General features: G+C 43.2%; 1 protein-coding gene across 1 annotated transcript in view; it reads left to right on the forward strand.

Annotated features, from left to right (window-relative positions):
• The first annotated feature begins 1,108 nt into the window (after nucleotides 1-1,108).
• Nucleotides 1,109-16,157, forward strand: part of cd44b (CD44 molecule (IN blood group) b) — a 29,370-nt gene continuing 14,321 nt past the window's right edge. Inside the window, exon 1 of the mRNA XM_079603417.1 lies at nucleotides 1,109-1,342. Within this exon, the coding sequence (XP_079459543.1) occupies nucleotides 1,276-1,342 (67 nt within the window). The 5' untranslated portion in view covers nucleotides 1,109-1,275. The remainder of the gene's footprint in view (nucleotides 1,343-16,157) is intronic.

The raw sequence follows: 16,157 nt of genomic DNA on the forward strand, positions 1-16,157 counted from the left end.
ACCCTCAGTCACTCTTGACTCACCGTCTATGTCTGAGGTTTTGTTTTCCTGCCAGTTTTGAATATCGTCTGTGTGGAATATTCAAGCCTTTTGACTCTTATCTTCATCTTCATTGTGTTTCCTGAAACCTCGTGTGACATCCACTTTAACAAGTCTTCATAAATTCTGTGAAAATGCATGGTTAGTTAGCTAATGCATGAGCGTATAGGGGACATTTTAACAAATGAGACATAAAGTGTTAGAATTAAATGAAAGTGCTTCATAGAATAAATGTAAGTAGAATTATCTTTACTGAATCTGATTTAAAAAAAAACATTTATGAACATTTGTTTTTGTGTTTATAGCTCTCGTCACCACAGCAACGGTAGCAATCATAACAGTATTAACAGCAACAGCTCTGCACAGGAAGTGAGAGGAGAGAAGTTGTGAAGATGCAATAGGTTATGATGAGGTTTACTCAGTGTCATAACAACAACACCACAACACAACAGCAGTGATGTCCATGAGGCATGTCCGGTACTCAAAACTCTACATGTACAGAACTATTTTTCATGAGATATGAGATTGTGAGAAGCCTGAACACCTATTATTTAATGTAATTTACGTGGGTGATGACTGCTGGGATTCGATGTGCTGCTATATAAATAAAAGAAAATTCACTGTAATACATTGAAGAGTTCATGTATTACTGCAATGAGAATTTGGGGGCAATGCATTATGAAATTGAATGTCAATGCAGCAAATCTTAATCATCACTACACAGGCATAATATATTTTTTAAAGTGACCTGGATATGTTGTTTTTTTGTGAGATTAATGCTACCATTTTGTAAGCAGCCGGCACATGTAGTTCTCGGAAACTTTGACATTCAACTTTCCAAAATTAGATTTTCCAACTACAATCTGACTGTCCTTCACTACAGTTTGATTTTGGTGCTCTGCTTATTTCACGTGGCGGTCCACATGCAGTCCGTGATCTGTGACGAGAGAAAGCCGTGGCATGTAGTGGATGAAGTAGATGATGGGGGTGATTTAGAGGTGAAGGAGGAATCCGGAAACATGGCGGTCAGTGAGGTACAGATACACAGGTTCCCTCTTCTAAACACACTGAGAGTGAGAGAGAGAGCGGTTGAGGGAGGCGTAGAAGGGTGTGTTCAAACGTGTACCACCCTTTCCTCTCTCTCTATTAGTTCTGCCACTGAAATCTCACCTCACAATACTCCAAACGCACAGCATTTCTGTTCTCACACACACAGATCCCTCAGCGGCGTTCAGGATGTGGATGGTGCTGCTCGGACTCTTGTCAGGACTACTGGCCTCATCCAGATCGCAGTCTACCACAGGTGAGAAACTCTTCAGCGGGATCATGTCTTTGCGTACTGACTATGAATGGAGCCGCGCTGTCTGAATACAGATCAACGGCTCCCGAAGAGAACAGGGCAAACCAGCAAGAAGAGTTTAGGCTGTTTAAAAACTGAGTCAAAGGCTAAATAAACGAGAGAGAAATTTAACCGTCTAGAATGTGTAATGTTGGTTCCAGATTATTCCTCACATGAAGCTTTTGAGCATCACTTTTTGTGTTGTACCGCATATGCAGGAAACGAAACCTCACCCCCCCGCCTCCCTGTTTTCGCAAGACTCGGCGGTTACTGTGGTAACACTTTATTCTAAAGACAACTTTGACAGTTGACTTAAGTTGGATGGATAAATCTGTGCTTTGCTGCTGTGCTGTATTGTTTTATGTCATTTTTCACATCTTAAAGCACCTCTTTTTTTGTGACTGAACTGTTGAAATACTAATAAAAACCTAAAAGGAGAACCTAACAAAGATAGTCAATCCCACAGTCACTCCGTCTTACTTTCTCTCACTTTGTGTGGGTTTTTTTGAGGTGTTTTGTGTAAAAACTCAGCATGATAGATGCCAAAGTAAGACGTGTGTGTGTGTTTGTGTTGAGGGATGTTGGCTGGAGAGACATGCTACTGGGCCGCTGTAAATTCCAGCATTTCAAAAGAAAACCAGCGAGAGTCAGAGGAGTATCAAAAGTGAACGAAAAGGACTGTCCAGATTTTTGCTGATGTAAATATCCTCCTGTTAGCATCTCTGTGTGTAGCAGAGATGGATTGCGAGCTTGTTCTCAGCCCATCAAATGATTATCCATCTCTCTAGATACAAGTCTTCCCACATCCACACGCATCCTGACTTCATCATCAGGAAAAGAAAACAGGAAAATGTCCATTAGTCTTAGGCCATCGCCAACAAAAGTGGTGGCTGCGGCTTTAAACTCTTGAACACAAGTAGAAATCCTGTTGCTGTCACGTCACTTACTTGCTTTAGAGTGAGTCTTAAACTTTTTTTGTGTGAAGAGGATCCTACTCCTACAAGAGTCTTACTTTTTACTGAGACTTTTTGACACTCAAATCAAAGTTTAAGACTATTCATAAGAGCATTTCTGAGAAGTTTTATACAAATGTCCCATATTATTTTCTGTGTCATGGAAACCTATACTTTTGCAATATAATCCCTGTTTTTTTTGGCAAATCAACAAAAGTTGTGCAGGAAGATTCTTTGGAGTTTAATCAAAATATTAAAAAATCCCAGCAGGTAATAGTTATGCTGAAAATAATTCTGAATGACTGACCCTTATACAATTTGGTACATTTATATTAGCGTGTTGACCAAATTTTGTGAGAATCGGCCACAAGCTGACACTATATCAAGATAATTTATGTTTTTGCTAAAAACCTGCTAATAAGGACTAGAATAAAATGATGTTTCCTTCTAAGTCATTCTTCCCCAATTAACAATATTTTTAATTATGCCTAAAAGGTACTTTCGAAGAATTATATAAATTTGTATTTTTATCCAAACTGACTTTCAGTGCATTTAAGGTATATATTTAGCATTTTTTGTCAGCATGGGTTCCTTGGGAATTGAATCGTCTCAGTTATTATAGTAACCTTCATTCCCTGATGGAGGGAACAGAAACGTTGTGTCGAAAACTGACACTAGGGTTCGCTCTTCTGAGTCCTAAAAAAGTCTAGAATTGAAAGTGAATTGGCAAGTAAAATGTTCATGTCTGTCTACTCCCTGGACATATGGGTATAGAAGAGGGTATAGACAGCGAGCATCAGTAATGCAGGTTTGTGCTGAGCAGCCAAGACAACATCTCGACCAAGTCAGCGGCAGTTCAGAGTTGTGGCAGGAGGGACACAACATCTCCGTTCCCTTCATCAGGGAACAAGGGTTACCGAGACTTTCTGTGGGTCAGTTTCAACGTTGTGTCGAAAACCACCACTAGTGTCCCAATACTAAAGCCACAACTACTGAGCTGCGTTACGGGCTCTAAGAGTGCAAAGGAAAATACATCCTATGGACTTACCAATGGGATGTAATACTTAGGGAATAGTCTCTGTGGAGTGCCCCACTTCTAGGGGGAGAGACTATCAACCACACGGCAAACCCTCAGCTTGGTAGGCCAAGAAAATGGCATCCACAATCCAGTGGGCTATCCGTTGCTTGGAGAGAGCCTTCCCCTTCTGCTGTCCTCCAAAACAGACAAAGAGCTGATCTGATCTTCTAAAGCTCTGTGTGTGATCCAGGGAAATGTGCAAAGCGTGCACTGAGCACAACAGAAATGCACGCCCCTAGAGACTTTGGCACGGCACCATGCCCATCTCAGAACTCAGCCATGAAGCCAATGCTGAAGCAAATGCATCGACCCAGGCGCCGTTATTAGCACCATCTTCTGAAAGACGAATGAGTGGAGGCCTATATATATACACACAGTCAACTCACCTATGTTCCTCGACTGTTTTCAGCATCCCTCCACCACCCCGTCTCCTCGCACTCGCCTGGTTACTTTCCCAACCAGAAATACGTGGGGAGTACTCTGGGTTCAGGGCAAAATACCGAGCTCGGATCCCTTGCCTCGGACAGCACGCCAAATACCTTACTCTATCTGATTATTTGTAAGTGAACTCGTGAAACAGCCTTTACATTTACATTTATTCATTTAGGAGACGCTTTTATCCAAAGCGACTTACAAATGAGAACAATAGAAGCAATTAAACTAGCAGTAGGACAACAGTATGTAAGTGCTATGACCCTTCTCAGTACAATCCAACGTAATTTTTTTAATTTACTTTTTTTAGATAGAATAGAGAAGAAAGTGTTAGTAGTACTGGATCAAGTGCTGCCGAAAAAGATACGTCTTCAGCAGTTTCTTAAAGATGTCTCCGGACTCAGCGGCTCTGGCTGAGTTAGATCATCACCAGCAGGACCAGTCATGGTGAAGCTCCGAGAGAGAGATCCAGAGCCTCTTTGGGATGGCACCACCAGACGCCGCTCACTTGCAGAGCGCAAGTTTCTGGATGGCACATAAGTCTGAAGTAATGAGTTCAGGTACAGGGGAGCAGTGCCAGTGGGTGTTCTGTAGGAAAACGTCACTGACTTGAATTTGATGCGAGCGGCAACCGGCAACCAGTGCAATTTGGTGAGGAGAGGAGTGACGTGTGCTCTCTTCGGCTCGTTGAAGACCACTCTAGCTGCTGCTTCTGGATCAGTTGCAGAGGTTTGACAGTGCAAGCTGGGAGACCGGCCAGGAGAGCATTACAATAGTCCAGTCTGGATAGAACAAGCGCCTGAACACGGAGTTGTGTAGCTCTGATAGGAAGGGCCTGATCCGTCTGATGTTGTACAAGGCAAATCTGCAGGACCGGGCAGTGCTAGCGATGTGGTCAGTGAAATTCAATTGGTCATCAATTACAACTCCAAGGTTCCTGGCTGATCTTGATGGAGTTATGGATGACGAGCTGAATGGTGAAGTTGTGATGAAGTGCTGGGTTAGCCAGGATTACAAGTAGCTCTGTCTTCGCAAGGTTTAGTTGAAGGTGGTGGTCCTTCATCCAGCCAGAGATGTCTGTCAGGCTGAGATGCGAGCGGCTACCGGTGGATCATAAGCCTATGCCGAGGAAGGATCGAGACATGAAAGTAAGGGTCCTTCAGGTCTATTTCTGTGAGGTGGACCTCAGGTGGGGTTTCTGTGGCGTTGTGGAACAAGGCTTACCACACCGGGAGACCTTGTGTCCATTGATGTTCATGGTGCAAAATGTGTTGAAGCGCTTACATTGTTCCGGGGGTCCACTGTGGAGGAGGTCGTGGCGGTCGAGGAAGTTTGGCCTCGTCATGGCTCGTCATGCCGACCTGATCCTGAGAGCGGACCTGCTGCAACAGAACGTGAGGAGGCTAAGCGTCTGTGTCCATACAGGCTCTGGTGCCAGTGTTCGATGCCTGGCTGATGTGACAACAAGGGCCATGCGTAAAGTGTGTGTGTGTGACCCAGGGAAAGAAGAAATTGCTCTTTTGCTGACATTGTGGTAGCCGTCTGCCTGGGGGCGTCTGCCGGCCATAGGAAACAAATGCTCTTCTTCCGTCCCTCCAGCGGCAGAAAGGCTTGTCCCCAATCCTGGGGCGATTAGATCAGGTCAGGTCCGTATTGAAGCCTTACTTTTGAAGCCAATTGTATTGGCCTTTTCTGAATACATCAGATGTAAATGGGGCTCTCAAGAGCGACCCCTAGTGTCGGTTCTCAAAACCATACCGAAAGTGAGATTTTTCACATCTTAAGGCGAAACACGGCAGGCAAAAACATAGTTTTTTTTTCACTGGTCAATTTTGAGATTTTGGGCTATTTGTCTTCAATAACATGTCTTCTTTCAGACTTGTGGTGAAAAAAAGTCCAAAATACACATTTAGGTCTTTATTTTACTACACTTTGTCAATTTGCATCTGAAGATTTCTCCGAAATTCAACAAAAGTTGGCGTTCTAAATCAACGCGCTGCTCCGCGATCTCTGTGTTCTTCCTTTAATCACACACACGTCTGGAAAGCTCTCTCTCTTCTGTACAATGCTGTCGCATCCAAATATGGTCATTTCCTTTTAATCAGCAACCAATCGTGAAAGTAAAATGGGTATTTAACCCTAAAAGCGAAATCTCATTGGCTGATGTCAATTTCTTACAACCCGATTGGTTCAGATGCATCACGTGACCCGCTCTGACATTCATATGTGTGTTTTTTCATAAATCAGGGATGTTCAACTTCGGTCCTGGAGGGCCACTGTCCTACAGAGTTTAGCTTCAACCCTGACAAAAGCTCTTTTCTAGTAATCAGGTGTGTTTAATTAGGGTTGGAGCTAAACTCTGCAGGACAGTGGCCCTCCAGGACTGAAGTTGAACATCCCTGCCATAAATGATGTGTTTATAAGTTTTGATGTGATTTAGGTGGTTCGTATTGTTGTTGCTAATGATGTGATGAGATATTGTGTCAGTAAATAGTTGTTTCTACTAAAAAAGTATGATTTTTTACATTACAAATCTTTAAATGCCTTTTTCTCAAAATGGGTTTTTTGTCATCCTCCAGTAGAAACATCTCAGCCTATGTAGCACCGATGTACACCAAACTTTCCAGTTACACACTTAGCAGTATTCTGAAGATATGTTCAGAGGGATTTGTTAATAAATCATTCCTGGCCTGATTTATGGGAAATTTTAATCCAAAAAATATGGCGAAAATCGATTTTTTAAGGCTATGGACAGTAAATGTAGATTTCCTAGGTTATGAAAGCATATATCCTGAAATCGAATTGAAAGAATTGAAAGTGAATTGGCAAGTAAAATGTTCATGTCTGTCTACTCCCTGGACATATGGGTATAGAAGAGGGTATAGACAGCGAGCATCAGTAATGCAGGTTTGTGCTGAGCAGCCAAGACAACATCTCGACCAAGTCAGCGGCAGTTCAGAGTTGTGGCAGGAGGGACACAACATCTCCGTTCCCTTCATCAGGGAACAAGGGTTACCGAGACTTTCTGTGGGTCAGTTTCAACGTTGTGTCGAAAACCACCACTAGTGTCCCAATACTAAAGCCACAACTACTGAGCTGCGTTACGGGCTCTAAGAGTGCAAAGGAAAATACATCCTATGGACTTACCAATGGGATGTAATACTTAGGGAATAGTCTCTGTGGAGTGCCCCACTTCTAGGGGGAGAGACTATCAACCACACGGCAAACCCTCAGCTTGGTAGGCCAAGAAAATGGCATCCACAATCCAGTGGGCTATCCGTTGCTTGGAGAGAGCCTTCCCCTTCTGCTGTCCTCCAAAACAGACAAAGAGCTGATCTGATCTTCTAAAGCTCTGTGTGTGATCCAGGGAAATGTGCAAAGCGTGCACTGAGCACAACAGAAATGCACGCCCCTAGAGACTTTGGCACGGCACCATGCCCATCTCAGAACTCAGCCATGAAGCCAATGCTGAAGCAAATGCATCGACCCAGGCGCCGTTATTAGCACCATCTTCTGAAAGACGAATGAGTGGAGGCCTATATATATACACACAGTCAACTCACCTATGTTCCTCGACTGTTTTCAGCATCCCTCCACCACCCCGTCTCCTCGCACTCGCCTGGTTACTTTCCCAACCAGAAATACGTGGGGAGTACTCTGGGTTCAGGGCAAAATACCGAGCTCGGATCCCTTGCCTCGGACAGCACGCCAAATACCTTACTCTATCTGATTATTTGTAAGTGAACTCGTGAAACAGCCTTTACATTTACATTTATTCATTTAGGAGACGCTTTTATCCAAAGCGACTTACAAATGAGAACAATAGAAGCAATTAAACTAGCAGTAGGACAACAGTATGTAAGTGCTATGACCCTTCTCAGTACAATCCAACGTAATTTTTTTAATTTACTTTTTTTAGATAGAATAGAGAAGAAAGTGTTAGTAGTACTGGATCAAGTGCTGCCGAAAAAGATACGTCTTCAGCAGTTTCTTAAAGATGTCTCCGGACTCAGCGGCTCTGGCTGAGTTAGATCATCACCAGCAGGACCAGTCATGGTGAAGCTCCGAGAGAGAGATCCAGAGCCTCTTTGGGATGGCACCACCAGACGCCGCTCACTTGCAGAGCGCAAGTTTCTGGATGGCACATAAGTCTGAAGTAATGAGTTCAGGTACAGGGGAGCAGTGCCAGTGGGTGTTCTGTAGGAAAACGTCACTGACTTGAATTTGATGCGAGCGGCAACCGGCAACCAGTGCAATTTGGTGAGGAGAGGAGTGACGTGTGCTCTCTTCGGCTCGTTGAAGACCACTCTAGCTGCTGCTTCTGGATCAGTTGCAGAGGTTTGACAGTGCAAGCTGGGAGACCGGCCAGGAGAGCATTACAATAGTCCAGTCTGGATAGAACAAGCGCCTGAACACGGAGTTGTGTAGCTCTGATAGGAAGGGCCTGATCCGTCTGATGTTGTACAAGGCAAATCTGCAGGACCGGGCAGTGCTAGCGATGTGGTCAGTGAAATTCAATTGGTCATCAATTACAACTCCAAGGTTCCTGGCTGATCTTGATGGAGTTATGGATGACGAGCTGAATGGTGAAGTTGTGATGAAGTGCTGGGTTAGCCAGGATTACAAGTAGCTCTGTCTTCGCAAGGTTTAGTTGAAGGTGGTGGTCCTTCATCCAGCCAGAGATGTCTGTCAGGCTGAGATGCGAGCGGCTACCGGTGGATCATAAGCCTATGCCGAGGAAGGATCGAGACATGAAAGTAAGGGTCCTTCAGGTCTATTTCTGTGAGGTGGACCTCAGGTGGGGTTTCTGTGGCGTTGTGGAACAAGGCTTACCACACCGGGAGACCTTGTGTCCATTGATGTTCATGGTGCAAAATGTGTTGAAGCGCTTACATTGTTCCGGGGGTCCACTGTGGAGGAGGTCGTGGCGGTCGAGGAAGTTTGGCCTCGTCATGGCTCGTCATGCCGACCTGATCCTGAGAGCGGACCTGCTGCAACAGAACGTGAGGAGGCTAAGCGTCTGTGTCCATACAGGCTCTGGTGCCAGTGTTCGATGCCTGGCTGATGTGACAACAAGGGCCATGCGTAAAGTGTGTGTGTGTGACCCAGGGAAAGAAGAAATTGCTCTTTTGCTGACATTGTGGTAGCCGTCTGCCTGGGGGCGTCTGCCGGCCATAGGAAACAAATGCTCTTCTTCCGTCCCTCCAGCGGCAGAAAGGCTTGTCCCCAATCCTGGGGCGATTAGATCAGGTCAGGTCCGTATTGAAGCCTTACTTTTGAAGCCAATTGTATTGGCCTTTTCTGAATACATCAGATGTAAATGGGGCTCTCAAGAGCGACCCCTAGTGTCGGTTCTCAAAACCATACCGAAAGTGAGATTTTTCACATCTTAAGGCGAAACACGGCAGGCAAAAACATAGTTTTTTTTTCACTGGTCAATTTTGAGATTTTGGGCTATTTGTCTTCAATAACATGTCTTCTTTCAGACTTGTGGTGAAAAAAAGTCCAAAATACACATTTAGGTCTTTATTTTACTACACTTTGTCAATTTGCATCTGAAGATTTCTCCGAAATTCAACAAAAGTTGGCGTTCTAAATCAACGCGCTGCTCCGCGATCTCTGTGTTCTTCCTTTAATCACACACACGTCTGGAAAGCTCTCTCTCTTCTGTACAATGCTGTCGCATCCAAATATGGTCATTTCCTTTTAATCAGCAACCAATCGTGAAAGTAAAATGGGTATTTAACCCTAAAAGCGAAATCTCATTGGCTGATGTCAATTTCTTACAACCCGATTGGTTCAGATGCATCACGTGACCCGCTCTGACATTCATATGTGTGTTTTTTCATAAATCAGGGATGTTCAACTTCGGTCCTGGAGGGCCACTGTCCTACAGAGTTTAGCTTCAACCCTGACAAAAGCTCTTTTCTAGTAATCAGGTGTGTTTAATTAGGGTTGGAGCTAAACTCTGCAGGACAGTGGCCCTCCAGGACTGAAGTTGAACATCCCTGCCATAAATGATGTGTTTATAAGTTTTGATGTGATTTAGGTGGTTCGTATTGTTGTTGCTAATGATGTGATGAGATATTGTGTCAGTAAATAGTTGTTTCTACTAAAAAAGTATGATTTTTTACATTACAAATCTTTAAATGCCTTTTTCTCAAAATGGGTTTTTTGTCATCCTCCAGTAGAAACATCTCAGCCTATGTAGCACCGATGTACACCAAACTTTCCAGTTACACACTTAGCAGTATTCTGAAGATATGTTCAGAGGGATTTGTTAATAAATCATTCCTGGCCTGATTTATGGGAAATTTTAATCCAAAAAATATGGCGAAAATCGATTTTTTAAGGCTATGGACAGTAAATGTAGATTTCCTAGGTTATGAAAGCATATATCCTGAAATCGAATTGAAAGAATTGAAAGTGAATTGGCAAGTAAAATGTTCATGTCTGTCTACTCCCTGGACATATGGGTATAGAAGAGGGTATAGACAGCGAGCATCAGTAATGCAGGTTTGTGCTGAGCAGCCAAGACAACATCTCGACCAAGTCAGCGGCAGTTCAGAGTTGTGGCAGGAGGGACACAACATCTCCGTTCCCTTCATCAGGGAACAAGGGTTACCGAGACTTTCTGTGGGTCAGTTTCAACGTTGTGTCGAAAACCACCACTAGTGTCCCAATACTAAAGCCACAACTACTGAGCTGCGTTACGGGCTCTAAGAGTGCAAAGGAAAATACATCCTATGGACTTACCAATGGGATGTAATACTTAGGGAATAGTCTCTGTGGAGTGCCCCACTTCTAGGGGGAGAGACTATCAACCACACGGCAAACCCTCAGCTTGGTAGGCCAAGAAAATGGCATCCACAATCCAGTGGGCTATCCGTTGCTTGGAGAGAGCCTTCCCCTTCTGCTGTCCTCCAAAACAGACAAAGAGCTGATCTGATCTTCTAAAGCTCTGTGTGTGATCCAGGGAAATGTGCAAAGCGTGCACTGAGCACAACAGAAATGCACGCCCCTAGAGACTTTGGCACGGCACCATGCCCATCTCAGAACTCAGCCATGAAGCCAATGCTGAAGCAAATGCATCGACCCAGGCGCCGTTATTAGCACCATCTTCTGAAAGACGAATGAGTGGAGGCCTATATATATACACACAGTCAACTCACCTATGTTCCTCGACTGTTTTCAGCATCCCTCCACCACCCCGTCTCCTCGCACTCGCCTGGTTACTTTCCCAACCAGAAATACGTGGGGAGTACTCTGGGTTCAGGGCAAAATACCGAGCTCGGATCCCTTGCCTCGGACAGCACGCCAAATACCTTACTCTATCTGATTATTTGTAAGTGAACTCGTGAAACAGCCTTTACATTTACATTTATTCATTTAGGAGACGCTTTTATCCAAAGCGACTTACAAATGAGAACAATAGAAGCAATTAAACTAGCAGTAGGACAACAGTATGTAAGTGCTATGACCCTTCTCAGTACAATCCAACGTAATTTTTTTAATTTACTTTTTTTAGATAGAATAGAGAAGAAAGTGTTAGTAGTACTGGATCAAGTGCTGCCGAAAAAGATACGTCTTCAGCAGTTTCTTAAAGATGTCTCCGGACTCAGCGGCTCTGGCTGAGTTAGATCATCACCAGCAGGACCAGTCATGGTGAAGCTCCGAGAGAGAGATCCAGAGCCTCTTTGGGATGGCACCACCAGACGCCGCTCACTTGCAGAGCGCAAGTTTCTGGATGGCACATAAGTCTGAAGTAATGAGTTCAGGTACAGGGGAGCAGTGCCAGTGGGTGTTCTGTAGGAAAACGTCACTGACTTGAATTTGATGCGAGCGGCAACCGGCAACCAGTGCAATTTGGTGAGGAGAGGAGTGACGTGTGCTCTCTTCGGCTCGTTGAAGACCACTCTAGCTGCTGCTTCTGGATCAGTTGCAGAGGTTTGACAGTGCAAGCTGGGAGACCGGCCAGGAGAGCATTACAATAGTCCAGTCTGGATAGAACAAGCGCCTGAACACGGAGTTGTGTAGCTCTGATAGGAAGGGCCTGATCCGTCTGATGTTGTACAAGGCAAATCTGCAGGACCGGGCAGTGCTAGCGATGTGGTCAGTGAAATTCAATTGGTCATCAATTACAACTCCAAGGTTCCTGGCTGATCTTGATGGAGTTATGGATGACGAGCTGAATGGTGAAGTTGTGATGAAGTGCTGGGTTAGCCAGGATTACAAGTAGCTCTGTCTTCGCAAGGTTTAGTTGAAGGTGGTGGTCCTTCATCCAGCCAGAGATGTCTGTCAGGCTGAGATGCGAGCGGCTACCGGTGGATCATAAGCCTATGCCGAGGAAGGATCGAGACATGAAAGTAAGGGTCCTTCAGGTCTATTTCTGTGAGGTGGACCTCAGGTGGGGTTTCTGTGGCGTTGTGGAACAAGGCTTACCACACCGGGAGACCTTGTGTCCATTGATGTTCATGGTGCAAAATGTGTTGAAGCGCTTACATTGTTCCGGGGGTCCACTGTGGAGGAGGTCGTGGCGGTCGAGGAAGTTTGGCCTCGTCATGGCTCGTCATGCCGACCTGATCCTGAGAGCGGACCTGCTGCAACAGAACGTGAGGAGGCTAAGCGTCTGTGTCCATACAGGCTCTGGTGCCAGTGTTCGATGCCTGGCTGATGTGACAACAAGGGCCATGCGTAAAGTGTGTGTGTGTGACCCAGGGAAAGAAGAAATTGCTCTTTTGCTGACATTGTGGTAGCCGTCTGCCTGGGGGCGTCTGCCGGCCATAGGAAACAAATGCTCTTCTTCCGTCCCTCCAGCGGCAGAAAGGCTTGTCCCCAATCCTGGGGCGATTAGATCAGGTCAGGTCCGTATTGAAGCCTTACTTTTGAAGCCAATTGTATTGGCCTTTTCTGAATACATCAGATGTAAATGGGGCTCTCAAGAGCGACCCCTAGTGTCGGTTCTCAAAACCATACCGAAAGTGAGATTTTTCACATCTTAAGGCGAAACACGGCAGGCAAAAACATAGTTTTTTTTTCACTGGTCAATTTTGAGATTTTGGGCTATTTGTCTTCAATAACATGTCTTCTTTCAGACTTGTGGTGAAAAAAAGTCCAAAATACACATTTAGGTCTTTATTTTACTACACTTTGTCAATTTGCATCTGAAGATTTCTCCGAAATTCAACAAAAGTTGGCGTTCTAAATCAACGCGCTGCTCCGCGATCTCTGTGTTCTTCCTTTAATCACACACACGTCTGGAAAGCTCTCTCTCTTCTGTACAATGCTGTCGCATCCAAATATGGTCATTTCCTTTTAATCAGCAACCAATCGTGAAAGTAAAATGGGTATTTAACCCTAAAAGCGAAATCTCATTGGCTGATGTCAATTTCTTACAACCCGATTGGTTCAGATGCATCACGTGACCCGCTCTGACATTCATATGTGTGTTTTTTCATAAATCAGGGATGTTCAACTTCGGTCCTGGAGGGCCACTGTCCTACAGAGTTTAGCTTCAACCCTGACAAAAGCTCTTTTCTAGTAATCAGGTGTGTTTAATTAGGGTTGGAGCTAAACTCTGCAGGACAGTGGCCCTCCAGGACTGAAGTTGAACATCCCTGCCATAAATGATGTGTTTATAAGTTTTGATGTGATTTAGGTGGTTCGTATTGTTGTTGCTAATGATGTGATGAGATATTGTGTCAGTAAATAGTTGTTTCTACTAAAAAAGTATGATTTTTTACATTACAAATCTTTAAATGCCTTTTTCTCAAAATGGGTTTTTTGTCATCCTCCAGTAGAAACATCTCAGCCTATGTAGCACCGATGTACACCAAACTTTCCAGTTACACACTTAGCAGTATTCTGAAGATATGTTCAGAGGGATTTGTTAATAAATCATTCCTGGCCTGATTTATGGGAAATTTTAATCCAAAAAATATGGCGAAAATCGATTTTTTAAGGCTATGGACAGTAAATGTAGATTTCCTAGGTTATGAAAGCATATATCCTGAAATCCCTCTGAACATCTTTTTTCATCTTGTGTGAAATCAAAATAAAAAAATAATTTTGCACCTGGCTTTATCATATGTTCAGATCTATCTACCGAAAATATATGCAAAAGTGTGCATATTTAATGAGATAATACCTAATTTGCATAATTAAACATACAAATTTCAAAAACTTGTAATACATTTTTTTTATGAACTTATGTAAGTAATCAACTGAGGAAGTTTCATGGTGATATCTATTATTTTTAAATTGTACCCTATTCACCTGTAGTGTCTCGCCTTAAAATATGTAGTCCATTACTACCAAAACTGTGTACAATACAATATACAGTGTAATGCATTGTTTAATATATAAAAATGGTTTGACATTATTTTGTCCCCGCAGATGTAGCCAAACAATTTTCTCATAACAAACTCATCTGCTCTAAAATACATTTTTAGTTAATTTCCATATTCCTCGATTAATTCAAAACCATGGCTATTGGCATTTTAAAATTAAATTGGGCATACACAGGAGTTATCAGAATAGACTTGTCATGTTTATTGTTGGTATGTTTGTTTGTATATTTAGTATTTCTTCAAGATGGCTTTGTTTGATTGGTTTCTGGGTCACAGGTTGGAGAACGGAGGAGCGAGGAAACCTCATTTTGAGTATTGAAAAGCATCATCTACTTTGCATTTCGTATGTTTGTTTCCTGGTTTGATCTGTTCCCATGGTTACACACTATGGTCAGCTCAGTGTCTTCAGTTCCTCATTATTCTGTGCAATTATCACCCTGTGTTTAATGTGTGTTGTGTTGGTTTTAGTTTTAACCTTTAAACTGTTGTACCTTATTTCTTTTATCGTATCTTTTTTCGGCAGCACTTGATCCAGTATTAATAACACTTTCTCCTCGATTCTATCAACAACAACAAAAAAGTACTACATTAGATTGAACTGCGAAGGGTCATAGCACTTACACACTGTTGTCCTACTGCTAGTGTAATTGCTTCTATTGTTCTCATTTGTAAGTCGCTTTGGATAAAAGCGTCTGCTAAATGAATAAATGTAAATGTTATTTGTTTTTCTGGAATGTCTTCATCTTGTATTGTTTGAATAAATCAGCCTGCGATTAGATCCGTGACTCGATTACTCCATCCACCCAGCACCGTGACATCTAGACTTGAACAGATGAATGTGAAGTTCTTGTGTTCTAGAATGGCACTATGTACATATAATTCATTTATTAGGGGTTCAAGCATGAAGTGCTGAAAACCTATTGTAATTGTTAGGATTTTTATTATTTTTCTTCTCCCCTAAAACGCATCGTGCAGCCCGAACCGTAAGTGCTGGAGACTTGAAACTTGGCCAGTAGGTAGTCCAAAAATCAAGGAGAGGTTGAGAGAGTATGACCCCCGATTGGCCCATAGGCGGCGCTACAACAATCAATTGCGCGAAACTGGTCATAACTCCTAGACCATAAGGCGTAGACTCAAGTGTCTTATATCATTGGAAAGACGTATATCTCCGATTTCATTTCCGGTATGCAAATTGTTCCGCCATTTTTTATTTAGTCAAAAACCTTCTACACCAAACTTGGTAGACATATGTATGAGTTCAATCTGAGGTCACAGTAAAAAAAAATAGCGATGTTTGAGTACTAGGTGGCGCTATAACTTTAGAAAAACATAAAAATGCCTATGACCACCTGACCGTTAGTCCGATTGACTTGAAAATTGGTATGCAGTGTCTTGGTCCAAGGTGCCATGTATGTATATCAGGACATTGGTATATCTAAAAAAATCATGGCCGTCATCAGCCAATGAAGTTTGAGCACCTATTAGACCAGGTTAACGGAGGCCGATCGGAACGAAACTCGGTGTGCACGTTCGACTCTTGGCCCTAGAGGTCTGTAAGAGTTTTGAAAGAATTCGGCCACTAGTTGACGCTAACGAGTTTTACGGCTCTGTAATCACGTGGTGCTACACACATCCACACAATATGCATATCATTTGATATATCCTCTCATACTGAACAACTTTGCCTCTAAAACTACTGCTGTCAATCAAATCGTTCATTAAATATTTGCAATTATGTCAAAAACCTACTTTTGCAAACTAGTCCTAGGTTTTTTGCCCGATCAGAACCAAACCAGTCTAGGACAATTCTCTGGACTCTCTAGATTCATAATTATTGAAAAAAAGTTGAACTTTTGCATTTGGATGGCTATAACAGGGTCATTTAGAAAATGGGCATGGCAAAATACAGTCGAAAGCCTATAAATCCTAAACGAAAACTCAAAACTTCACGAAAATTGTCATAACAT

This window comes from Phoxinus phoxinus (genome assembly GCF_949152265.1).
Source record: "Phoxinus phoxinus genome assembly, chromosome: 25".
Classification (NCBI taxonomy): domain Eukaryota; kingdom Metazoa; phylum Chordata; class Actinopteri; order Cypriniformes; family Leuciscidae; genus Phoxinus; species Phoxinus phoxinus.